We start from the raw sequence: 27,364 nt of genomic DNA on the forward strand, positions 1-27,364 counted from the left end.
TCTGCTGGAAGCTCTCCAGTCACACAGCGCAGCTCTCTAGAAGCATCTATGTGAGCGCGGGAAAGTGGCAGTGTAAATTTGGCGCCAGCATCCTTCAGCAGCCCACCCAGTCGCAGCGCCCTCCTCGTGTCACTCCGTTCTCTGGCTGACGTCACTTGTGTGTCTGGAAGGTGACGTCTTCCATTCATGCAAGGATGAGACTGTCAAACACCAGCAGGAAAGAACCTCTCCTCCGCCTCCTCCAATAGACGCGCTGCACTTATTCTACCATAGGACCATCTGACGTTATCGCCGTCCAATCAGCAACCTCCGTTCTCTGACGAGTCTCTGTAGTGCACGCTTCTATTGGTCGTCCGCTCTGTCCGTCTTACATCGCTGCCGATGGCGCCTGGAGCCGCGACTGTGATTGGCTACGAACAGGCGCGAAATGTAACGCGGGAAAAAAAAGAAGGACCGAGCGGCCGCCGCCTCCTGTCTGATGATCCCGTAGCTGTGCGGACAGTGTTGCCGGGCGCCTCACCGCTTCCCTTTGTCGGATGGGTTGTACACCGCCAGAGAAGAAGGCGCGCTCTCCTCCCCGGTGTCCCTCAGCATGATGTCTGACGTGTACCCGTCTCCTGCCCTGCGCTCTTCTCCTTCATCTCACGACTCATCTCCTCCCCGCCCGGTGCTGGTGTCTGTCATCAAGGCGGTGTCCCCCACCACCTCCGCCCACACTCCCATCAAACCCCGCCGGACGCCCTTCTCTGCCACCCCGCTCAGCCCTGTGCCCACCAGCCCCGGCTTCAGCGATTTCATGGTGTACCCCTGGAGGTGGGGGGAAAACGCACACAACGTCACCCTCAGCCCTGGAACCCCGGCCAGGCATCCTATGCCCCCAGCAGAGCCTGGCCAAACTGCCCGGGAAGCCGTCCATGATGTCCTCAGCCCTGGTCTGACCAGCAGCAGCAGCGGAGGAGAGGAAGGATCCCTGAGGGTGAGACCTGGATCTATGCCTCACTTTTACTTGCTCTATTAAGCCTCCAGCTATTGGACTTCAAAGTGCAACTAAAGGCAAAACCTTTTTAGTTTGGAGATGGCTCAGAACTCCCCACTGTCAGGTTTTTATAGCTGCCTGTGTCCCCATTAGGGAGATTCATCCTCTGCATCTCATCCATAGAAAATCCCACGTTTTGGGTTGTCACCAGAACAGGAAGGGAAGGGAAATCTAATGGTGACACCTTGGGATTCTCACCCTTTTGTAGGGATCTCCTCTCACTTCTCCCCAATGTGACACAAACCACAAAGAAAACCTAAAACGGTTTGTAACTAGGATTGCCACCTGTCTGGGATTCACCTGGACAGTTCAGGTTTTGAATCATGTGTCTGGGTTTCAGTCTACCTGAAACCCGGACACAATATTCAGACAGAAATGTAGCTCAGAAAAGGGCCTGATAGGGTGAGGGGGAGGCACCATGCATGCCAGATTACTATTCTCTTTAGATCGCCCAAAGGTGTCCCAGGTCTTTTATAATCCTGTAGAGCAGGGATCTCCAAACTACGGCCCTCCAGCTGTTGCAGAACTACACATCCCATGAGGCGCTGTAAAACTCTGACATTCACAGATATGACTAGGCATGATGGGAATTGTAGTTCCTGAACAACTGGAGGGTCATAGCTTGGAGACAACTGCTATAGAGTATGCTAAAGTTTTTTTTGTTTTTTCTGTACGCCGCTAAAGTTTTCAGGTTTGGCTTTAAGAAAAAGTAAAGCAGTAGCCCTCCCTTCAGCCTGGTACACATGATCAGAAACTCGTATGGCTTTTGAAAAAATCGTACAATAATCTGATTATTGGTGCACAGCTTTCAAGAGCTGATCAGGACAGCTTGTGCGATATTATCCAATGGGACAAGCACAAAGCTTTTTCTCCTGCAATAACAGATCCTACAGTTTTTTTTTTTTTTTTTTCTTGTTTTAATCTGCACAATTTTCATCCAAAAATAGAAAACGTCGCTTTCAAATTTTCGTTCTGTCATAAAGAATTTTTAGTAACCTAGATTCTTCATTTTCAATATGGGTTGAGCATGCAAAAAGAACCCAGACGATCACCCGTCTCGTAATCTTATCGTGTGTACCAACGCTAGCCAAAATGGGGGGCCTTGCTTTTAGTTTTTAAGTTTTCACTTATTTAAAATGAAAAGGTGACGTTGCATCCTACAGCCACTCGCAGTCCTTGTTGTATTTACCTCCTGTAGGTGATGAGCTGTCAGTGCCCACACAGCCGGTGTAACAGTCCAAGGATTTAAAATCCTCCTGAAGTGCTTCTGGAACGAGTCAGAGCGAGTCTTGTGTGCCAGCACTGACTAATCAGAATTGCTCTGATCTCTGCAGTGCTTCTGGGACAGATCAGAATCTGTCTGCCAACACTAATCAATCGCTCTCATCCATCTCGGATGCGCTGCACAGAAAAGAGTGGGGATTTTGAAGCGCTGGACCACTGTACTGATTGCTAGGTTAGACCGCTTATCACCCACAAGGGTAAGGACTTGGGGAGGGTGTACTCCTTTTTTTTTTTTTTTTTTCCTGAAAAGTTCACTTTTAGCCCTCATTCACACCAATACAGTTTGACAGTTCAAAATCGCCTTGCATGTCGCACAATTTCGGCACTGGAATTGCGTTGAAATGCGTGTCAGTGGTTTTAAAATGACTTTTCTGCGATTTCATTGAAGCATGCATTGATTTCTATTACGTGAAGTTGCAAGCAGCAATTAAATGGCCAATCCAGACGTACTGATCTGCATAAAGCTGAAGTAGCGCAATTTCAAAGCCACACTGGGGTGAACTAGGGCTTAGGCTCCATTCACATTTGGCGGTTTGGGATCTTGGACAGAATTGCTGCTATTCTGCCCGCAATTGCAAATGGCACCCTAACATGGGTTTTGCGATTGTTGTGCGACTTTTCGAATGCAGGCAGAATTTCTGCGATTCTGCTCAAGATCCCAAAATGCCAAATATGAATGGAGACTAAAGCTCCCAACTTACTGTACTTTTGGGCTGTTGGCTTCAAAGTGTAACTAAAGGAAATACTTTTTTGTACACTTGGATGATGTGGAGAGGTTTTGGAACTTTCTGTCTCTGTGCCCCAGTTGGGGAGAGTCACCTTTTAATTGTCCTGATCACCAATGTTTCCAGGTATGGAAGTGAAAGTAAGACCTCATTCATAGGGAGCATATGCCTAAGTGGCATGAAGAGCCATTTGTTTCTGGAGCAGTGTGCAGGCAGTCTGTGTCTGAATGGAAACACAGCGGCTGTATGGATTTGCCTGCACATTGAGGTTTGACAGGTGTGTAGGGATGAGTTTGCAGCTAATGCACACTGTCTGCTTTCAGCGCTGTGTACCTGTCCTTGCTGAATGTGCAGGTGAGTTCACACAGCCGCTGTGTCTGCATTGACTAGCATAGGATGTCAACACCGTTCCAGCAACATAAATGGCTCTTCCCCCTGTACAGGTCTATGGACCCTTGTGAATGTGGTCTTCTAAGTTCCCCCAGAGAAGTAGTAGAGGGGAAAGCTTCCAATGTGGAGACCTGTTCCTGTGACAACTTTTCACACCAGTCACACTGGAAATCTTGCAAATTTGGAGATATGTGAATGGAGCCTAAGTCTACAGGCCAGGAGGAGGAATCTTCCTAATGGGGGGGGACCTGACAGTGGGTTTAGGCCTTCTGTACTCTGTCCAAAATTGAGGAAAACATGTTGCCCTAATGTTATGTACTGGAGTAGTGCTTGTTTTAAACGGCTTTGTTTCAAGTGTATGCCTAACCAATTCGTAGATTTGAATAGCATGGGGGAAGAGTTCCAACCCCTACCAGTTTGTATTTTGTGGCTGTTTGTGTACTATTGGGGAAATATTCCTTCAGTTCCTGTCCCAGAGACACAAAAGGAAGTGAGGGGAAATCTCCCAGTGTGACAGTTGTCACCAGAACAGCAGTCTCCTTTGGAATATTTACTCATACCTCTTTAGCAACAGCTCTAGTTTTGAATCTCCGCTTTACCTGTGACAATAGCCACTGGTACAAATAGAGGGGAAACCTCCCCAATGGGGACACAATGAAAACATACTAGTCTGACTCTTCCACACTATGCAAAACTAAAAAAAAAAAAAAAAAAAAAACTTGCCAATTGATTTAGTAATTCCTCAGACTTCCCTCCCAGCCTTTGTGAACACAACCATCTTGCCTATACCAAGTCAGCAGCTTTAGGCAGGACAACAGACACCTGTGATAGGCTGTGTGCTCCACAGTAAGGCTGTTGTGCTGATACTGTCCCAGGCTGCTGCAGCATGTAAGGATATCGGCATTGCATTCTTGTATAGAGCACCGTGCACACTAGTGTTTTAAGCTCTGGTGAAAGCAAGCAGATTGTCCTTTGTATGTTTCCAAGGATGACTAAACTGTTAAAGAATGAAGCTGATTTATCGCTAGAGGGGAGGAGATTGGGACAGGGGAAATCCTTCATTCATATGAGTGATCACAAAGATATTTGAACTTCTGCCAGTTGGAGGTCATAAGCTAGAATGGGGGAAAAAAGCTGTACTTTCAGGAAGCCTATTTAAAGTACACCTGTTTAAGACCTGCATGGCTTGCCTCCTCCTGGAATGCTGTTTACTTGGCGATGTGTGGTTTCCACACTTTGAATACAGACCTGGGACAAGCATTGGGTGTGTCAGTTTTCGCTGTGCTTATTGCAAGTTGGTGACTCAGAACAGAACATATTACAGCCAGGGGAATCAGCAGTTAGAGGCAAACCTCCATGGAGAGTTGTGCCTCTAGGTAAGCCTTACTCTGGGCTTACCTATAGGTACTGTAAATATCTCCTAAATGTGCGCCATTCAGAAGATATTTGTTTACCTGCAAAAGCGGGCTTTGTTTGCAGGTGTCACATAATGTGCTAGGATGCGATGCACATTATGCCTTTACTTTGCTGGGAAGAAGGGAAGAAAAACCCACCAAGGTTTACTTCCTCTTTAACCAGACAGCCAGCGTTCTGAAAATAAGTAATGTCCGCATACACCTTATGACAGGTGAACTTTAACCACTTAAGCCCTGGAAGGATTTACCTCATTAATGATGGGCAATTTTTTTGCGACATGCGACTACATGGGGTTGCATTTTTTGAGAGTACTGGTGACTTCTTACTTTAACACTGGGTATCTGTGCTGACATCTACTGTGGTCATTGCAGACACCCTCTGAATTAACTCTGTTTTAAGAGCAGTTTGTATTGTGCAGCTCTTTACAGGACAGCTTACGGCAGCCCAATACACTACAACACAGCTAAAATTGGGCTTTGACCCTTTTTTTTTTCCAACACTGCTCCAAAACACATGGCATGTGCATGTTGTGCACTGTCTGTACTGTGTTTAGTGCATAGGAATGGCATTCAAAATTCATGGCACCACCTTGTGTGGTAAGATGCACTTATTACCCCAAGTGAGAATGGGCCTGTGAGTTGGTTGCTTCAATGTCCTAATGTACAATTTTTAAAAGTAGGAGGGTGGGGTTGGATGGATTGTGTACTGTTGGCACGCTTTCCTAAAGGTTTCAGGTAAATTCCGTTGAGGGGTTTAGGACTCCATTTTTCTTGGAGGCATTATTTTTCCTGAAGTTTCACTTAAAGGCCAACTCCACCTTCAACAACATTACACCAGCATTTGGGGTGTAACATGTTGCCAAGCCACCCCCTGAGCCCCCATCTGTGACAGCCACTGAGCCAGGTCATTCATTCAGGCATCTGTGAATAAATTACAAATCCCGTCTGCCACTGTAGTTGGCACTGGTAAAACAGTCCATTGACACTACTAGCTTTTCAACTGTGAGCCCATACAGAGGTACAGGGCTGGAGGAAGAGTTTGCAATCACGATTCATTGATTGCGTCTGCAATGCTTTGCAGGCTCCCATAGAAAAAATAATGCACATTTGGTTTCCTGTGTTTCGTCAGATTAGGTGACTCATCAGAATTTTTAACGGTAGTGACATTCTGTTGCTGTCATCTTGCTACAATCTGCAACCCTCCACAGTAAGGATACAGTGAGAAGGCGGCAAGCGGACATCTTGTTACTCCCACTGGAGTCAAACATTTCACTTATTTTTAAGTCAATTCAGCTTATATTGTGAAATGCAGGTTTCGGAAATCCGCCGGACTGTTTAGATGTTGTATAATCATAAAAGCAGAGGCAAGCCTTGTGATGTCACAGGTTTGCTAATCTGACAGAAGAGGAATCAGACCAGATATAAAGATAAGATGTCATATCAGATAGCATGGATAGTATTTTAATGCCTTCTGTGCTTGGACCTGGTGATTAACCATCCTAGTTCTAGTGCTAAATCATGAAGCTGAGCCTAAAGAATACATTTATCTGTTTGTGTAAAAAAAAAATCATAAATTCACATCTTTTTACAGGTAAATAAAAGTGCGTTTATTTTTTACTCTGCAGCTAAAGCTTTGCACTTGCAATCAGCAGATCATGGGTTTAATGCTAGGATCCTGTTGACTGCTGGCTGACTGTACCTCCAATATAGAAGGCAGTTACTGAAGGGCAGGAAGATCAATGGATGATGAGAGCTCTCATCTGCATTTAGAACTACAAAAAAAATCAACTGCAATGGCTGAAGTTACTTGTAGTTTAATTTACAGGAAACTGAATGAACGGTGTCTGTGTGGACTGGAAGTTGCATAGGAGCATGTTTAATTTTACACTACGGTTATGGGTCTAACATGCTCCTAAAGGTGAACTTAGCCTGAGGCTGGGTTCACACCTATGCGAATTTCTCTGCATCCAGTTCGCATAGCAGGAGAATGTGACTGGCTCCCTATGGACCCGGTTCACATATCTCCACTGCGGAGCGCACTGCACAGAAACGTGTGCATCTTTGGCTCTGTTTCAGGGCCCAATTCATGCATAGAATCAGCACTGATTTGTCTCTGAAACAGGGACGCACAGCGCTCCTGTGCAAGCTGCAGCGGGTTAGTGTGAACCTGGCCTTAATGTTGTCCCTGTGGTGGTATTTCCTGGGGTTCGAGCAGGGAAAAATGCTTGAAGTTGCATGCTTTGATAGACTGTTACTAGCATTAAAGTGGGTGTAAAACCTGGACATTTTTGTTACCTTAATGCGTTCTCTGTATTAAGGTAAATGTTTTCAGTATGTGCATCACCCCCCTCTTTCACTCCCATTTTATACTTGAGCCCAATCTTGATCTAACGTTGTACTTGAAAACAGTGGTCAGCTGTAGTGATGGACGAACTTCCGACGGGACGTTTCGCGAACGCGAAACGCGAACGGACACAAACGTTCGCGAAAACGACCGTTCGCCGCGGGCTCCATTGACTTCAATGGGAGGCGAATTTCGCAAACCTTTAGGTCGAATTTGCGGCCACGGGGTAATTATTAGGGGGTAGCACGTAGTCCCACCACCTGGACAATAGCATAATACATGTATGAGGTGAATTTGGGATCGATAACTACAAGCATTTTTTTTTTATTTGGGAAATTGTTCTGACAATTCAGGACTATGGAGCTAATGAAGGCAATGGAGGAGAGGGAAGGTCAGGGACCAGGGTAGGCAAACAAGAGGGTGCAGGAGATACAGAGCACTGACAGCAGCACCGTAATACAGAGCACTGACATCAGCACCGTGACATACAGCGCTGACAGCAGCTCCGTGACATACAGCGCTGACAGCAGCTCCGTGACATACAGCGCTGACAGCAGCTCCGTGACATACAGCGCTGACAGCAGCTCCGTGACATACAGCGCTGACAGCAGCTCCGTGACATACAGCGCTGACAGCAGCACCGTGACATACAGCGCTGACAGCAGCTCCGTGACATACAGCGCTGACAGCAGCTCCGTGACATACAGCGCTGACAGCAGCTCCGTGACATACAGCACTGACAGCAGCTCCGTGACATACAGCGCTGACAGCAGCTCCGTGACATACAGCGCTGACAGCAGCACCGTGACATACAGCGCTGACAGCAGCACCGTGACATACAGCGCTGACAGCAGCTCCGTGACATACAGCGCTGACAGCAGCTCCGTGACATACAGCGCTGACAGCAGCTCCGTGACATACAGCGCTGACAGCAGCTCCGTGACATACAGCGCTGACAGCAGCTCCGTGACATACAGCGCTGACAGCAGCACCGTGACATACAGCGCTGACAGCAGCTCCGTGACATACAGCGCTGACAGCAGCTCCGTGACATACAGCGCTGACAGCAGCTCCGTGACATACAGCACTGACAGCAGCTCCGTGACATACAGCGCTGACAGCAGCTCCGTGACATACAGCGCTGACAGCAGCACCGTGACATACAGCGCTGACAGCAGCTCCGTGACATACAGCGCTGACAGCAGCTCCGTGACATACAGCGCTGACAGCAGCTCCGTGACATACAGCGCTGACAGCAGCTCCGTGACATACAGCGCTGACAGCAGCTCCGTGACATACAGCGCTGACAGCAGCTCCGTGACATACAGCGCTGACAGCAGCTCCGTGACATACAGCGCTGACAGCAGCTCCGTGACATACAGCGCTGACAGCAGCTCCGTGACATACAGCGCTGACAGCAGCTCCGTGACATACAGCGCTGACAGCAGCTCCGTGACATACAGCGCTGACAGCAGCTCCGTGACATACAGCGCTGACAGCAGCACCGTAAGCAGCCCCAGGAGGAAGTCAGCACAGCACAGGGATGGTGTGATCCCCTCATAATAAGAACCCCCAGGAGGAAGTCAGCACAGCACAGGGATGGTGGGAGCCCCTCATAATAAGAACACCCAGGAGGAAGTCAGCACAGCACAGGGATGGTGGGAACCCCTCATAATAAGCAGCCCCAGTAGAAATATGACACCGCTCAACCTCTTCAAAGAGGAGGGTAGGGGCATATAGTACGGTGTGCTTTTTTGGGTCAGGGAAGTGAGCCAAATGAATTAAGAAGGTCTGTGTGCTTGATTCCAAAAATTGTTTATAGACATATACATGGTCTACTGATCACATGTGTTGAATTCCTCCGAGATCCATGCCTCATTCATTTTTAGAAATGTGAGGTAGTTAACACTGTGGTGAGCTAGGCGAGTACGCTTATCGGTCACAATCCCCCCTGCTGCGCTGAACGTCCTTTCGGACAGGACACTGGATGAGGGGCAAGCCAACAGTTCGATTGCAAATTGGGCAAGCTCTGGCCAGAGGTCAAGCCTGCCCACCCAGTAGTCTAGGGGTTCATCACTCCTCAGAGCGTCCACATCGGCCGTTAACCCAATGTAGTCGGACACCTGACGGTCTAGGCGTTCCCTGATGCTGGATCCGGATGACACCTGTCGATGGGTCGGCTGAAAGAATGACCTCATATCCGAAGTCACCAACACATCTTCAAACCGGCCTCTTCTTGCAGGCGCTGTTGGATTGGTACCCGCAAATCCTTCTCTGGGAGTGGGAATTGCTCCTCTGCCAGCGCACGCAAAAGCAGAATGCAGCATTTCTCGAAGCAAGGCCTGGAAGTGCTGCATTCTGACAGCCCTCTGCGACGGCGGTAACATTTCCGCCATTTTGTGTTTGTACCGGGGGTCTAAGTACGTTGCCACCCAGTACTGGTCCTTGACCCTCATGCTTTTTATACGGGGGTCCCTATTAAAACACTGGAGCATGAAGGCCCCCATTTGCACTAAAGTGGAAGCGGTGTGGTGGCCTGGCTCCTGCTCATCATCCAGGATAATGTCGTCCTCTTCATTCTCCTCTCCCCATCCTCGCACAACAGGGATCCCAGAAAGGTTTAAAGCATGCTCTTCTTGCTCCTGCTCATCCGCCCCGGCACCATCCTCCTCTGACTCCTCATCAGACTCCTGTTGTTGACTTGTCTCAGATAGAGTAGCCCCCCCTGGGAATTCATCCAGCATTGCGACTTCCTCATCTTCCCGCTCCTGCTCCTCCACAGCCTGATCAATGACACGACGCAATGCACGCTCCAGAAAGAAGGCATAAGGTACCATGTCACTGATGGCGCCATGGCTGCGACTGACCAGTTTGGTGATCTCCTCAAATGGCCGCAGAAGTCTGCATGTGTCGCGCATGAGCAGCCACTGGCGCGGTGAAAAAAAACCCAGCTCCCCAGAACCGTTTCTTTCGCAGAGTTCATACAGGTAGACGTTAACTGCACGTTTCTGCTGGAGCAGCCTATCAAGCATATAGAAGGTTGAGTTCCATCGCGTCGGGCAATCGCAAATAAGACGTCTGACCGGCAGATGGTGTCGCCGCTGAATGTCAGCAAGGCGAGCCATGGCCGTGTAAGATCTTCTGAAATGGGCCGAGATTTTCCTTGCCTGCCGCAAGATGTCCTGGACCCCAGGGTATTTGACAAGGAATCGCTGCACGACCAAGTTTAAGACGTGTGCCATGCACGGCACGTGCGTGATTTTGCCCTGTTTCAATGCGCTAAGCAGATTGGCACCGTTGTCACACACCACTTTACCAACTGTCAAATTGAGCGGTGTTAGCCACTCATCTGCCTGTGAACGCAAAGCTGAAAGGAGTGCCGGGCCAGTGTGGCTCTTTGCTTCCAGGCACAACAGACGCAGCACGGCATGGCAACGTCTCACCTGGCATGTGGAATAGGTTCTGGGGAGCTTGGGCGGTGCAGTGGAAGAGACGCTAGCAGCGGAAAAGGAGGAGGCAGCTGAGGAGGAGAGGGAGGAGGATGGAGTAGGAGGAGGAGAAGAAGAAGAGTCAGGCCTGCATGCAATCCGTGGCGGTAAAACCAAATCTACACGGGTGCCACGGGTTACATGCTTGACGGCCGTCAGAAGGTTCACCCAGTGGGCAGTAAAACTGATATACCTTCCCTGCCCGTGTTTGCTAGACCACGTGTCTGTGGTCAGATGTATCTTGGCACCGACACTGTGTGCCAGAGATACATTCACTTGCCGCTGAACATGGCCATATAGCTCTGGGATGCCCTTCTCTGAGAAATACTTCCTTCCTGGGACCTTCCATTGTGGTGTTCCAATGGCCACAAATTTGCGAAAGGCCTCCGAGTCCACCAGTTTATATGGCAGTAGTTGGCGGGCTATGAGTTCTGACAAGCCAGCCGCCAACCGTTGGGCAAGAGGGTTATCCGGCGTCATCATTTTTTTACGCTCAAACATTAGGCCCACGGAAGCCTGCCTTTTTGCAGAAAAATGTGAGCTTGGCGTGATGGAAGGTGGAGTGGAGGACAATTGTGAGGAGAGAGGAGAAGGAGAAGTAGAAGACGAGGCTGGACGGTGAGAGCCTGCAGTGTGGCTTTGTGTGTTCCGTTGCTCCCACTGGGCTCGGTGATGGCTGCTCATGTGCCTTCTTAAGGCGGTCGTCCCTAGGTGAGTATTGGGCTTACCGCGACTAACGCGTTGACTGCAAAGATTGCAGATGGCAACGCTATTGTCAGCAGCGGACACGTTAAAAAAAGCCCACACTGCGGAGCCATGTGCCGGTGTCCTGGGAGCGCCAGATGTGACCGTACATGGTCGATGACTCGCTCCTGATACATTTGCAGTCTGCTTTGTCCCTGCTGTGCAATGTAAGTCATTGCTGCTTCTCCTCCCTATCTGCTGGTCCATATCTCCCTCTGAACTCCCCTCCTCTTCCTCTCTTGTGGGCACCCACGTGACATCACTAGACACGTCATCATCAACGTCACCTTCCCCACCGCTATAAGTAGAGTAGGCAGCAACACCGGGGACCAACCTCCTCCTTGGGCTGATCTGGGTACTGGCGTCAGACTGCTGAGTAGCGCTTGTTGCTACCTCCTCTTCCTGATCCAATACCAAGAGTGGCTGCGCATCAGAAATGTCCTCTTGATATGGATCGGAAAATAATTCCAGTGACTCAAGCGGAAGGTATGTGGTGGTGGTGGTGGTGGTCGTGTTGTTGGTGGTAGTGTCTTTGGGGGTGCACATAGCAGAGAGTGAAGAAGAGGGTGCAGATCGAGAGGATGAGGAGGGTGCAGAAGAGTAAGGCTGAGCGAGCCACTCAACCAAGTCTGGTGCATCCTTTAAAGTAATTGAACGCACCTTCTGCAACTTCCCACTTTGGCTCAAGCCTGTTGCTCCTGCCCTACCCCTACCACCCCTGCGGAAGGGCCTGCCTCTTCCTCTGCATGTCATTTTTTAAATGACCCTGTGACAAAACTCTTAGTCCCTATACCGCTGAAGGACTGCTGCAGTATAGGTGAGCGGTCAGCAGTGGTGCACGTCAACCCTATCTATTGTGGACCTATAGCGGTCCTTACAGAACAGCAGACTGTACCGCACTCAAGCCTATGTACCGTAGCACCCTATACCAAGTTACCAGTCCTTATAAGAACTTTTGTGGACCAAGCAGGTTGTGTATTAGTGTTTAGCAGACTGTACGTCAGTCCCTATACCGCTGAAGGACTGCTGCAGTATAGGGCAGCGGTCAGCAGTGGTGCACGTCAACCCTATCTATTGTGGACCGATAGCGGTCCTTACAGAACAGCAGACTGTACCGCACTCAAGCCTATGTACCGTAGCACCCTATACCAAGTTACCAGTCCTTATAAGAACTTTTGTGGACCAAGCAGGTTGTGTATTAGTGTTTAGCAGACTGTACGTCAGTCCCTATACCGCTGAAGGACTGCTGCAGTATAGGGCAGCGGTCAGCAGTGGTGCACGTCAACCCTATCTATTGTGGACCGATAGCGGTCCTTACAGAACAGCAGACTGTACCGCACTCAAGCCTATGTACCGTAGCACCCTATACCAAGTTACCAGTCCTTATAAGAACTTTTGTGGAACAAGCAGGTTGTGTGTTAGTGATTAGCAGACTGTACGTCAGTCCCTATACCAATGAAGGACTGCTGCAGTATAGGGCAGCGGTCAGCAGTAGTGCACGGCAACCCTATGTATTGTGGACCGATAGCGGTCCTTACAGAACAGCAGACTGTACCGCACTCAAGCCTATGTACCGTAGCACCCTATACCAAGTTACCAGTCCTTATAAGAACTTTTGTGGACCAAGCAGGTTGTGTATTAGTGTTTAGCAGACTGTACGTCAGTCCCTATACCGCTGAAGGACTGCTGCAGTATAGGGCAGCGGTCAGCAGTGGTGCACGTCAACCCTATCTATTGTGGACCGATAGCGGTCCTTACAGAACAGCAGACTGTACCGCACTCAAGCCTATGTACCGTAGCACCCTATACCAAGTTACCAGTCCTTATAAGAACTTTTGTGGACCAAGCAGGTTGTGTATTAGTGTTTAGCAGACTGTACGTCAGTCCCTATACCGCTGAAGGACTGCTGCAGTATAGGGCAGCGGTCAGCAGTGGTGCACGTCAACCCTATCTATTGTGGACCGATAGCGGTCCTTACAGAACAGCAGACTGTACCGCACTCAAGCCTATGTACCGTAGCACCCTATACCAAGTTACCAGTCCTTATAAGAACTTTTGTGGAACAAGCAGGTTGTGTGTTAGTGATTAGCAGACTGTACGTCAGTCCCTATACCAATGAAGGACTGCTGCAGTATAGGGCAGCGGTCAGCAGTAGTGCACGGCAACCCTATGTATTGTGGACCGATAGCGGTCCTTACAGAACAGCAGACTGTACCGCACTCAAGCCTATGTACCGTAGCACCCTATACCAAGTTACCAGTCCTTATAAGAACTTTTGTGGACCAAGCAGGTTGTGTATTAGTGTTTAGCAGACTGTACGTCAGTCCCTATACCGCTGAAGGACTGCTGCAGTATAGGGCAGCGGTCAGCAGTGGTGCACGTCAACCCTATGTATTGTGGACCGATAGCGGTCCTTACAGAACAGCAGACTGTAACGCACTCAGGCCTATGTACCGTAGCACCCTATACCAAGTTACCAGTCCTTATAAGAACTTTTGTGGACCAAGCAGGTTGTGTGTTAGTGATTAGCAGACTGTACGTCAGTCCCTATACCAATGAAGGACTGCTGCAGTATAGGGCAGCGGTCAGCAGTAGTGCACGGCAACCCTATGTATTGTGGACCGATAGCGGTCCTTACAGAACAGCAGACTGTAACGCACTCAGGCCTATGTACCGTAGCACCCTATACCAAGTTACCAGTCCTTATAAAAACTTTTGTGGACCAAGCAGGTTGTGTGTTAGTGTTTAGCAGACTGTGCGTCAGTCCCTATACCGCTGAAGGACTGCTGCAGTATAGGGCAGCGGTCAGCAGTGGTGCACGTCAACCCTATGTATTGTGGACCGATAGCGGTCCTTACAGAACAGCAGACTGTACCGCACTCAAGCCTATGTACCGTAGCACCCTATACCAAGTTACCAGTCCTTATAAGAACTTTTGTGGACCAAGCAGGTTGTGTATTAGTGTTTAGCAGACTGTACGTCAGTCCCTATACCGCTGAAGGACTGCTGCAGTATAGGGCAGCGGTCAGCAGTGGTGCACGTCAACCCTATGTATTGTGGACCGATAGCGGTCCTTACAGAACAGCAGACTGTAACGCACTCAGGCCTATGTACCGTAGCACCCTATACCAAGTTACCAGTCCTTATAAGAACTTTTGTGGACCAAGCAGGTTGTGTGTTAGTGATTAGCAGACTGTACGTCAGTCCCTATACCAATGAAGGACTGCTGCAGTATAGGGCAGCGGTCAGCAGTAGTGCACGGCAACCCTATGTATTGTGGACCGATAGCGGTCCTTACAGAACAGCAGACTGTACTGCACTCAGGCCTATGTACCGTAGCACCCTATACCAAGTTACCAGTCCTTATAAAAACTTTTGTGGACCAAGCAGGTTGTGTGTTAGTGTTTAGCAGACTGTGCGTCAGTCCCTATACCGCTGAAGGACTGCTGCAGTATAGGGCAGCGGTCAGCAGTAGTGCACGGCAACCCTATGTATTGTGGACCGATAGCGGTCCTTACAGAACAGCAGACTGTAACGCACTCAGGCCTATGTACCGTAGCACCCTATACCAAGTTACCAGTCCTTATAAGAACTTTTGTGGACCAAGCAGGTTGTGTGTTAGTGATTAGCAGACTGTACGTCAGTCCCTATACCAATGAAGGACTGCTGCAGTATAGGGCAGCGGTCAGCAGTAGTGCACGGCAACCCTATGTATTGTGGACCGATAGCGGTCCTTACAGAACAGCAGACTGTACCGCACCCAAGCCTATGTACCGTAGCACCCTAGACAGACCAAGTTACCAGTCCTGATAAAGAGCTTTGTGGAACAAGTGAGTTGTGAATGATTAGCAGACTGCAGCAGAAGGGCAGCAGTCAAGTATAATATTCTTTCTATATTTGGAAGAAAGAATATTATACGTGTACAAGCCTATTACCGTACCACTGATACCAGTCCTGAAAAGAACCTTTGTGGAACTAATAGTAACAGCAAGTCTTTAAAATTATCCTCACTGCCTGACACACTGCTTCCTGCCTGTCCCTATACAAATTGGCAAAAAAGAGTAGGCTGGAACGATTAGCTGGAACAGCTCTTTTGTGGACCTGATAGTAACAGCTAATGATGATGATGATGATGATGATGAAGAAAGACTAATCTGGCTGAGCTGTCCCTAAAATAGCAGCATACAGCGCTCTGTCCCTTTATCTAAACTGACAAAAGAAACTCAGGCTGCTGACCTAACACCTATACCAGTCCTGAAAAGAACTTTTGTGTACCAAATAGCTAGCGTTTTCTCTGTCCCTACTCCACACAGGATCCTTTCCCTACAGTGACAGAAGAAAGAATGTAAAATGGCCACCGGATCGGGTGTATTTATAGGTTAGGGGGAATGTCCAAGTGTCCATGAGCTGTCATGTCTCAATTGGTTGTCCTGTAACACATGATAAACGTGTCACGAAAGGTTAAAGTTCTTGTATACATTAAACACGTAAGTCCGCCGGGGCGAACGACGGAAAAAGGCGTTCGAACCCGCGGACGGCGAAAGTCGGAAATTCGCCGCGAAACGACCGCCGGGCGAACCGTTCGGCCATCACTAGTCAGCTGTAAGTCCAATTCTGCGAGGGGGAGGGGCTTAGCATCACTGTGTCTATAGATGCAGGCAGTGAGGTCCAGGATCAAACCCGCAGGTGTGACACCATAGGAAGCTGCTTCCTATGGTGGCACCCTGAGAAGAGGAGAGGCCAGGAATTCTGGTGGGGGGACTTGCGAAGAGGATCAGGCCTCTCTCTGCAATGCCATTTTATAGAGCAGGTAAGCCTGCTATGTTTATTTTAAAATTTTTGATTTTACAAATGCTTTCATGAAGTTGGTATGAGATCTTTAAACTCATTTTGGTTCCCTTTTCACAGGATGGAATCCGACGTGGCCGTCCAAGAGCAGAAACGGTTCGAGACTTAATAAGTGAGGGTGAACACTCTTCGAGCAGGATTCGGTGCAATATATGCAACAGAGTGTTTCCTCGGGAGAAGTCTTTACAAGCTCATAAAAGAACACATACAGGTTAGCCTATAACAATTCCAGATTGGTAGTTGAACTCAAGTGAGCTTTTAAATGGGGTAGATCTCCATTTTTTTACTACTGTGGCTTACACATCTCTAAAAATGGAAGTCTGATGCAATGTATTTTCAATTCCCCCCCCCCCCCCCCTTTACATTATATGTGAGAATAAACTTCTATAGTCTGGTGTGCTCAAAATTTGAGGCTGATTTGTGAAATGTGGACCCGTTCCCATAGCTTCTAGATTCTTTTTAATTTTAACTGGGTAATTCTTAAATCTGTTTTCTTGGGGAAAAGAATCATCAAGGATATGTAAAGGTTAGTTTTAAAAAAACAAACATGTTCTACTTACCACCTCTGTGCAGTTGGTTTTGCAGAGTGGCCCCAATCCTCCTCTTCTGTGGTCGCTCACCAGTGCTCCTGGCTCCTCCTCTTCTTGAGTTCCCCGTTGGAAAGCCACTCTCCCTGGGAGCACTCATGTGGGGGTGCTCCCGGGTCCTGCTGTTGTGTCCATTGACACAGACAGCAGGTCTCGGACCCGCCCCTGGACTCCTACGTCATTGGATTTGATTGACAGCAGTGGGAGCCAATGGCTGTGCTGCTATAAATCTATCCAGCCAGGACCCAAATCGCCAGCTGGAGCTGCTGTGCTTGTCCCAGTCGCTGGAAAGACTGGGTTCAGGTAAGTAAAAGGCTCTGGGGGGCTGCTGCATCACAAGAGGTTTTTCACCTTCAGTGCATAGAATGTATTGAGATAAAAAGCCACAAGGGTTTACAACCCCTTTAATTTGCTCCAAAATGTAACAAGCTGGCTCACAGTTTTTGTTAAGAGAAGAATTTTACATACAGCATCAGTTTTCATGACACTAGATTTATATTGCTTAGTGGATTGAGCCTATTTTCAGAAATGAAAGCCAGAGCTGAATTAAGCAATTTGTTAAATTGTTCATGTTAGTGAATGGAGTGCTTATTGGACATTCTTTACATAATGCATACAGCAGAGCAGCCAACTATAGTGGCGGTACATTATGTATGTGAACCACTGTTGCATCATAGATTGAAGTCAATGTGGGCATTAGAGTGACTTACAGGTGAAGCAGTTGAGGGTTGGTAACGGTCAGGCTTTTATTGCCCTGTTAAAGGGTAACCCCCCCCTGAAACATAATTTCCTGCTTGTGTGATTGGCTCACCTATTTTCCTAAAAGTCTACACTAAGATGCAAGTCATATTTTTGGCATCCCCCTGCAACAAATATGTAATTTTTGGTAAGACTCTCCCAATAGGATATAACGTCTGGGATACAGACCCTGCAACTCTCCTCATTAGAGCCCTGATTCTGCAGCAACTGGTTAATTATGAAACCACTCCCATTAGACTTGCTCAGTACAGAGGAACAAACAGGGATTTCTTCAGAATAACCAAAGATGGGAATCTGCAACAAAGTTTGTTAAAATCCCTGGAATGTACATAGATCACCCAGAGGGGAGTGTTTTTATTTATTTATTTTTTTTCTTCCCCCCTCAACAAAAGTGGAGTTGCACTTTAAGTTTTATATTCTTCTATCCTGGTGACTATTGTCACCAGAACAAAGGGTATACTTAAAATTTTAGAGGTGTGTGTATAAAACAAACGAGAAATATTTCAATGAAAATACTTGTTCTGATCACAACTGTCAATCATTGGAACGCAACTCACTTTAGGTTTTTAGACTTTGTCAAAAATCTCTCAAAAAAATGAGCACTCTATTGAAAACTAGACACTTTTTGGCTAAGGTTTCCACTTTACAGCTTGCCAATACTTAAAGGGGTTGTAAAGCTTTGTGTTTTTTCACCTTAATGCATCCTATACATTAAAGCGGAGGTCCACCCTAAAATGGACCTCCGCTCATTGGAATCCCCCCCCCCCCTCCGGCGCCACAATCGGCACCTTTCAGGGGGGAGGGGGGTGCAGTTACCTGGATAATCCAGTTAACTGCACCCACTTCCGGGCTAGCTCTCTGCGGAACGGGCGTAGGTTACGCCCCCGTTCCGCAAGCGCCCGCCCCCTTCAGCAAGTGCCCCGCTGCCTGCTGGGAAACACACAGCTCCCAGAGGCAGCGGGGACCGTCCGGATTGCGCCGCGCGGCTCGCGCATGCGCAGTAGGGAACCGGGAAATGAAGCCGAAAGGCTCCATTTCCTGATTCCCATACCCAAGATGGCGGCGGGACCCGGCAGCCGAGCGAGCGATCGGCTTCGGGTGCCGACATCGCGGGCGCGCTGGACAGGTAAGTGTCACTATTTAAAAGTCAGCAGCTGCAGTATTTGTAGCTGCTGGCTTTAAAAAAAAAAAAAAAAAAAACGCGGAGTCCCGGTGGACTCCCGCTTTAAGGTGAAAAAACACCTTGCACTCTCCGGCCCACCTGAGCCCCGAATCTCCGTGAGTGCGACCCCGCGCTGCCCCCTGCTCTTGTGGGCTCTTCATTGGTTGGTTGATAGCAGTGCAGCCATTGGCTCCCGCTGCTGTCAATCAAATCAATGATATGGCGCGTCGGGGGTCTATGGCTGCCGACTGTAACCCCCTTGGGAGAGCACTTCCCAGAGAGGAGTTGGCTGTTGCGGGGAGGAGCCAAGACAGCCGATGAGGGACCCCAAAAGACTGATTGGGGCCACTCTGTGCAAAACAAACTGCAGTGGAATTAAGTATGTATGTTGTTTAAAAACATTTTAAATGCATCAGTTGAGCATTGTACATATCTAGCTAGTAAATAATTTTTTTTTCTTCTGTTTAAAGGGGAGAGACCTTACCTTTGTGACTATCCTGAATGTGGGAAAGCCTTTGTACAGAGTGGTCAACTGAAAACGCACCAGCGCCTTCACACCGGAGAGAAGCCATTTGTTTGCTCAGAAAATGGTAAGTTGCCCCCTGTTAACAGTGCACAGACACATCGGTTGATTGAGAAAACTGGAGAGTGCAAACGCTGGTGCAACTGTACATGGTAGCCAATCGGCTTCTAACTTCAACTTGTTCAATTAAGATTTGATTAAAAAGACCTGGAAGCTGATTTTTGGCAGAGCTGCACCAAATTTTAGACTCTAGTTTTGGTAAATCAACCCCACTGTGTCTATTTTTGTTTTTGGAGGAATATAAAAATGAGCCCTTGCATCTTTTTCTTATTTTTTGATGGTGTGTAGTATGTTAGGCCTGTTATGCTTTTGATAACATGTTAGAGTTGGTTCTAGAAGGTATGGCTATGAAACTGTAGGCCTAAACTACATGGGTGCTCTAAGAAAAATTTGTTCAGCTTATAGCCCTCTGACAGAAGCTGCCACTTTAAGACTTGCAAGCTGCATGCTAATTTCTAAAAAGTCTTGGGAAGAAACTGTTTTGGAACCAGCATGCATGTGCTGAAGTCAGCCAATATCCTCGTTCAGCTGCAAGCTATTTAGGTTAATGACAGATATAATTTTTTAATGAAAGTATAGTAAGGACGAGATTGGTTACAATCTGTACACTTTATTTTGTGTACTCCTGAAGGTAATTGCCGCTGAATTAGGTTTATGGTAGATTTACTTTTTAGTTTACCGGGGGATTGATTTAACATTTCCTGTTTGCAGTGCGCTAATCTCATTGTGCTGCAAACTAGGTGAACCTGTAAAGTGATTTTCCTGCCAAACCTTTATAGTAGTGCTTTTATAAAACATCTAGCATATTTTATTACTGCATGTGTCCCTATTGAAACTGATAAAGGTCTCTCCAACAGGAACACACAGGCTGCATTAAAAATCTTAGAAGTGCATATGATTTCTTCTCTCTGAAGGACAAATGAAAACCTTTTTAATACTGAAAATGCAATGGGTGTCCTCTTCATCTACATTATTTTTTTTTTTTTTTTTTTTTTTTTTTCTAGCAGTCCTCTGTCTGGTCTGATGATTTGTGTATGTATATCTGTAGGTTGTTTGAGCCGTTTTACACATGCAAACCGACACTGCCCCAAGCATCCATATGCAAGACTGAAAAGAGAAGAACCAAACAGTAAAACCAGCAAAATGCAAGCTGCTGATAACAAAGATACAGCAGAATGGTTGGCAAAGTAAGTTTGTGAGATACTTATGGCAGTTCATGTTAGTTTAATGTTTACATGCCTGTTTGAATTGTTGCATTGATATTATTGGACTAGTTGTTGTGCTTTCAGTAAGGACTTGTCTCGGTCAACTGCCAAGCATGCCTCCCCTCCACAAGATGTTATTGTGTATATAAATTAAACATGAATTTACAATGCTTTTGTTGCCTACCACCAGCCAGAATGCGCCCACTTATTGGTTATACATTGCCCCCATTTTAAATTGACCCAGAAATCTTGTTTCATTTTTAAATGTACCACTAGCTATGTATTGTACATTGGGTAAAAGCAGAATGGATTGTTCATGTCTGTCTGCCTATTATGTAGACGGTAAGCCAATGTGATTGTAAAGGCTTCTATTTCATTATTTTCTAATAATGTTATACTAACCTGCTCTCTGGTTCTGTACAGAGCGGCCCTGATCTTTCTAGTCCGAGGTCCCCTGCCGACACTCTAGGCTACTCTTGGTGTGCCACCATTGGAGGCTGCTTATCGGGGCACAAATGCGGGCTCCTCGACAGTGCTGTTTGGCCCCTACTCGCAGGATTTGCTTGACAGCAGCAGGAGCCATTGGCTCTCTCCTGCCTGTGTGAAGAGGGAAAGAGCAGCACTGGCTGCAGATGGGCACAGCACTGGATCGCTATAGGACTCTTTCTATGCTTTCCCATTTTTGCCTCATTTGTGTCCAGTGTTCAGAACTGGTAACATGGCTTTAAATTCTATTTATTTTGAACAGTGTTTTTGACGCCTTGAGAGAAGTAGCGCATGTATAGAGAGCTGCATTTTTCTTTTTCTCAAAATTAAACGCATAACAGGAATAAAAGCTTGGTGATTAACCACGTGCTAGCTGGGTTTACCTGACCCAATGCATCACGGTAAAGGGCCAATGACAGCACCCCTTTACCACCCGATCCCATTGTCAAATGACTGAGCGATCACTTTTCAACAAACCGGCACATGTCCAGATCAGCTCTTTCCTCGCATGCTGTACATACCGATCGTTCCAGCGTGCAAAGAGGGAGACTGCAGCAGCACTCATCCCTGCTTCATATCTGCTACTGTAGTGCCTCACAAAAGTGTAATAGGGTAGTCAGGAAATTTGATTTGTAATTTCATGACGGTGCCCCCTGAATGTTGGGCCTCTGTGGGCAGGCTGTTTAAAGACTCAAATGTGGTATCGCCATACTCAGGAGTAGCAGAATGTATTTTGGGGTGTAATTTTTGCTATGTGTTAGAAATATCTTATGGAGTTGGTTTTCTTTCCACTTTCCAAAAACTTGTGGAAAAAAATGACATGTTCAAAAGACTCATAATGCCTCATAGCATATATGTTGGGATGTTTGCTTTCCAAAATGGGGTCATTTTGTCAGTTTTCATTGTCCTGGTGCTCCGTGCCTTCAGACTGTCAGGAAATTATCTGTAATTTAGGCTCACAGAACCCCTGGAGGTGCTACTTGCGTGCTGGGCCTCTGTGGCCAGGCTGTGTGAAAGTCTCACATGTGGTATCGCCATATTTAGGAGTAGCAGAATGTGTTTTGGGGTGTAGTTGCAAGTATGCCTATATGGTGTGTGAGAAATAACTTGGTAATATGACAATTTTATGGGGGGGAGAGAATCTTTATTTTGTAAAGAATTGTGGAACCAAATGACAAGTTAAAAAAAAACTCACCATGCCACTTGCTAAATACCTTGAAATGTCTGCTTTCCAAAAAGTGGTCATTTTGGGGGTATTTATTCTTCCCTGGCTTGTTAGGCTGGATTTACACCTAATGCAGGTTGTAGTTTGCATATTCCTGGTGCGATTTACCCCCCCCATACACTTTTTTTTTTTTTTTTTTTTTTTTTTATTTATTTATTTGATCCACTGAAGTCTATATAGGAACCAAAAACCAGAAAGTCCCTGGCTCGTTCCATAAAATTCGCAGATGTAACCGTGACCATAGGAAACCATGTTAGATGGACTGTAGTGTGTTTCTGCAAATCTGAAAACTCAAATGCATAGGTGTGAACCAGGCCTTAGTGTCAAAAAATGAGAGAAGCCTTCAGTACATCAATTTCCAATGATTGCTGCCATAGCTTGCCTTTTAGACTCTATAACGTTTCAAAGACCAGATAATATATACTTATTTGGGTTATTTTTACCAAAGATAAGTAGCAGTATAACTTTTGGCCAAAATTTATAAAGAAAAATTACTAACGTGCAAGATCTTATAACCAAAACGGCTTTATTTTTTACAAATTTTTCAGTCTTATTTATAGCACAAAAAATTAAAAACCCAGTGGTGATTAAATGCCACCAAAATGACTATTTGTGTGAAGAGGATAATCCTTTAATGAGTACAATGTTGCATGACTGAATAATTGTCATTCAAAATGTGAGTGTGCTGAAAATTGGCCTGGTTAGGAAGGGGGTTTAAGTGCCCAGTGAGTAAGTACTGGGCACGGTGTCAAGTATCTTTTAAATGTCTGTTATTTAAGTGCAAGGGGGGTGTTAGTCATTGTTTTTCTAAAATAAGACTTTTCAATGTAATGCATACTTGGATTGATTTACTAACTAATGTTCACATTAAGGCTTGGTTCACACTGACATGACATAGGATCCAACTTGTGAGACCCCCAACTTGGATGATGTGAAATTCAATGTTTCTCTGAGAGCGGTCTTAAAGAGGAACTGCATTCTGCTCACATAAATTGATATAAAAATATCGTTGCCATTCTGAAGCTTCCCTCCAACCACTTTGCATTTTATATATCTCTATCTATGGTTCTGTACTTGCCAAATATGCTGCAGAAATCTCCCTCCATGAAGTCTGGCGGCAGCCATTTTAACTGTGGGCAGCTGAAGCTGCTGCCTGTTCACTTTTTGGATTTAGAGGCACACCTCCAGCTTTCATTGGCCCTCTTATGACTCAGCCCCCTTCCCTTCCTGGCAAACTCACAAGAGAGAGCTGTACATATTATAAGCCTAGGCTAATGACCAGACAAACTGGAAGTGGGCTGTATAAGGTAATTACTGAAAGAAACATTTTTTTTTTTTAGCTATCCAAAGTTAAAACAAGGGCAGAAGATTTAATAGATGGAAAGTTGAAAAAATTACTGAAGGTCTGCTTTAACTCATGCTACACAAATTTGTTCAACTTTATAAAAGGTTCCTGCACTACTTTGATGCAACTCTAATGCCACATGTGTGTAAAAAGTTCCATCAAAGTTGGACTCCAAAGTTGGATTGACAGTTGCACGACATTGGAGTCTGGCTAGTGTGAACTGAGCCTAAAGAAGTACAGCCAAAGTTTGTTTGGCTGTACTTCTACAGATCACAGGAGTGCAGTTTGTGCTGCACTCCTGTGACCCGTTTTCAGCAGACGGGGGCTGAATCCCACTGTTGGCTGACTTCACAGAGCCGGTCCAGGCTGGGGAAAGATTGCAACCATATGGTTGGGATCCACCCAGCACCTAGCTCAGCCTCTCGTCAAGCCACTGAGCATGGGCAAACCTTGTTCAGTACCTCCAGTAAGTGTGGGGGCAGAGAAAACCGTGGTGACTGACAGTCATCAGCTCTGAGTTCTGAAGACCGAGTGATCAGCGATGTTTGATCGCTTAGTTCTCTGTATTAGAGTTGGCAGGGGACTGATGCTGCAACTGCCTAGGTAAAAAAAAAAAAAAGTATCACCGAACTCCTCTTTTAAATACCAGGGGAAGGGTGGGTGGTTTGCTTTTGCAACGACTGATGCGAGTACAGCTTTACTGGTTTAGGTAAAACTTTTTGCTGAGTAAATTAGCAGTGCCATTTCAGCCGAGTCACTAGCAGGCTTCAATATTTTAAGCAGGTACCTTGTTAAGCTTGGTTCAGTCATTTGCTCTTGGCCAGTGAATTGGGTGCCCACGGGGTGGTTATTGTGGCAGGTCTAAACGTATTACATTTTTGGGGTGAAAAAAAAAATCGTGTTTGCAAATAGTTTATTGGGTATAAGGCTGACACAAGGGTTTAAGTAGATATTGGCCTTTCTTTTTCTCTACTAGTATTGTACCAGGAGTGGTAGCACTCTAGCATTTGTGTTCAGAAGTTGCATCATTCCTGCCTTTAAAACTAGTTATTTTAGTGCTGTAGCAGTATATGCTGTGTAGCATCCTAAAATGCCTTACAAATTCTAAAGCGGTTTTTCGTGTTTTACTGTTTTTGCTCACATTCCTAGCCTCTGTTTTTAAAATGCTGATCTTTATTTTCAGACACTGGGAAAGACAAGAGCAGTTGCCTCCAACATTAAAGATGAAACCTCTACAAAAGGCAGACCAAGAGCAACAAGACCCACTAGAATATCTTCAGTCTGATGAAGATGAGGAAGATGAGAAAAATGGGCCTCATTCTGCTGCTCGACGCCGTCTCCAGGAGCAACGAGAGCGTATGCATGGCGCTCTGGCCCTGATTGAGCTAGCTAACATAGCTAGTGCACAGTTGCGCCAGTAACCCTATTGACATGTACGAAAGTCTTTTCCCTTGCAGTATATTGGACCTTATTTCAGTTTCAGTGGCAAAATCCTCTGATATTAGAAAAAAGGTTTACGAGATACGCTATGGGTTATAAGCTAAGCACCTTATTTGCTTGATATAGGCTGCTATCCTGTAGAATTTCTATGAAGAATGTTGCTGCTTCCTAATTTGGGAAGCGTGAGAGTTTTGCACTTTTTATGGTAAAGATAGTTGTAAAGTGTTTTATATAAAATATTTGTAAATATGGATTTGGAAAAGGTATAGTTTTTACATCTGTTTGAAATATTGGGTTTTACAAGCTTAACGTTGCTTTTCAGAAAGGCAGTAAATTTTTCCAGAGGCAGTTGTATGGTGCCAGTACCAAGAAATTGGTAATCACAATTATTCTTGTAATTTATTTCTGTAGGAAAAATATATTGGGTCTGTAAACACAATTTACAACTACACTTGCATCACAATAGTATGAGTGTTCAAGTTGAATGAAAAGTTAAGCTTGTAAAATAAAGGCTTCCAATAAAATGGATGCTACGATGCAAGACAGCACTTGTTTAAAAGGGGAGGATGTTTTATTGGTGGTATTGTGTTTTTTTTATAGTAAACTATTTTTTAGAATATCTGCAAACACTAATTTTAATATCCAGCTTTTAGGATTTTTAAATATATATATTTTTTGCGAACTGCCAGGCTGTGTTAACGTTTGCAAACTGCCTAAAAGCCACTTTTATTGCTTTAACATGCCAGTTTTGTTCTATAAAATGACTCAACTATTGGCTAGTGTTTTCATAAAGCACTTCTGTTAGCGAAAAACCTGGCTTAAATATAGTGTATGTAGCCACTGGATGTGTGTTCCATTATATACACTGAAAGCTGACAGTGCTCTTAAATTCCTGTTAACTTTATTTTTTTATTTTATTTTTCTTCTGAGGCATTGTCCTTTTTAGACTTGATGAGAACTGTTCACAATAATTGCTCTTGGTATTAGACGTTTTATAAGGCTGAACGATTGCAAGTGAGCTGGTACTTTTTTTGATAAAAAAAAAAAAAAAAACTTGATCCCATTTGCCCTAAAAGCATTTAAAGTGGTCTCAAATTTATTCTGTTACAATTGATCTGAAGTGTAAACATTTGCCCTATTCAGCACAGCAAACGCATAGCTGGCACTCTGGAATGCCTGCCATGTTTAGATTAAGCATCTCTGGTATCAACAGTGCCCTGGTACTTGGATAGGCAGATTTTACTTGGGGGGGGGGGGGGGGGGGTCCTTTTTCACGGGGACATGATCTCTTGATAGCAGACTCCTGTTGGCTCTATGGGCAGACAGATGAAAATGAATGGTGATAAATGTAAATGGACCACGTCCAGTTATATCCTACCCATAGAGTTAAATGGCATTTGAAAATCTAAAACGGGTGGACCTTATTGAAAAGCCTGTGTGAAGGGATCCTTGGGGGCAGGAGCAATTCGCTGGTATGCGTTGCTTGCTGCGCTAGGATACAGTGTGGTGTGCAATTGATTGCACTGCTATATATACAATCTTTATTTTTTTTTATTTTTTGTACCTCATTCACTCACTATTTGGCAGTGTACTATGCTGCCTGACGTTGCAGTGTGGTTCAGGCTGGTGTGCTGCAATAAAATGCAAGTGTCTGCATTTTATAGCAGCACACTGCAGCGATAGGCTGCATTACAGTGTGAATGGGAAACTATTGTTTCCTGTGTGTCCATGCGGTGACAGACGTTTTTACCGTACGGTAAAATGTCTAATCGTACATGGTGCAAATTGGCCCTTAGGTAGAGGGCCAGGCTTTGCCATCTGAGCCTCACAATTGGATTAACAAGATGGGGTTTGTTGACCAATAGTGAGGACTGACATGCCCACAGAAATTATCTGCATATCTTTAAATAAAAAGCAGACTGGCATGCCTGCAGTGTTGATACTGTTAGTGCTGTATTATGCAAGTATTCTACACTTTCTTTCATTTATGGGTTAATGCACATTTTTACATTTATTATATGTATCAGTGTGGTGAAATGACATCTAAAATGCTTAAGGGGTATGTTTTTTTTTTTTTTTTTTTTTTTGTATCTCATCAAGCTAAGGAAGACTCTGAGAAACCTTTATATGCACTTATTTCCAAAAAGGGAGTCATAATGAATTTGATGCGTTTAAAACTGCTTTTTGTTCTAAAAATGTGGTTTAAGTGTCATCGTGCTTATAGCGAAGTTAGTAGTTTGGCATGAATTTTTAGCATAAAAGTGTACTCCGCTTTTGAATAAATCATTTCTAATTTAA

At 45.8% G+C, this 27,364-nt stretch overlaps 1 protein-coding gene across 1 annotated transcript; it reads left to right on the plus strand.

Annotated features, from left to right (window-relative positions):
- The first annotated feature begins 205 nt into the window (after positions 1-205).
- ZNF367 (zinc finger protein 367) lies at positions 206-27,364 on the plus strand. Its single transcript, XM_077474802.1, has 5 exons — positions 206-976; positions 16,335-16,485; positions 19,253-19,372; positions 20,414-20,552; positions 24,810-27,364. Exons 1-5 carry the CDS (start codon positions 593-595, stop codon positions 25,045-25,047), a joined length of 1,032 nt encoding a protein of 343 aa, XP_077330928.1. The 5' UTR covers positions 206-592; the 3' UTR covers positions 25,048-27,364.

The sequence above is a fragment of the Lithobates pipiens genome, unplaced genomic scaffold (genome assembly GCF_037356315.1).
Source record: "Lithobates pipiens isolate NorthernLeopardFrog02 unplaced genomic scaffold, aLitPip1_a1.2 Scaffold_13, whole genome shotgun sequence".
NCBI classification, from domain to species: domain Eukaryota; kingdom Metazoa; phylum Chordata; class Amphibia; order Anura; family Ranidae; genus Lithobates; species Lithobates pipiens.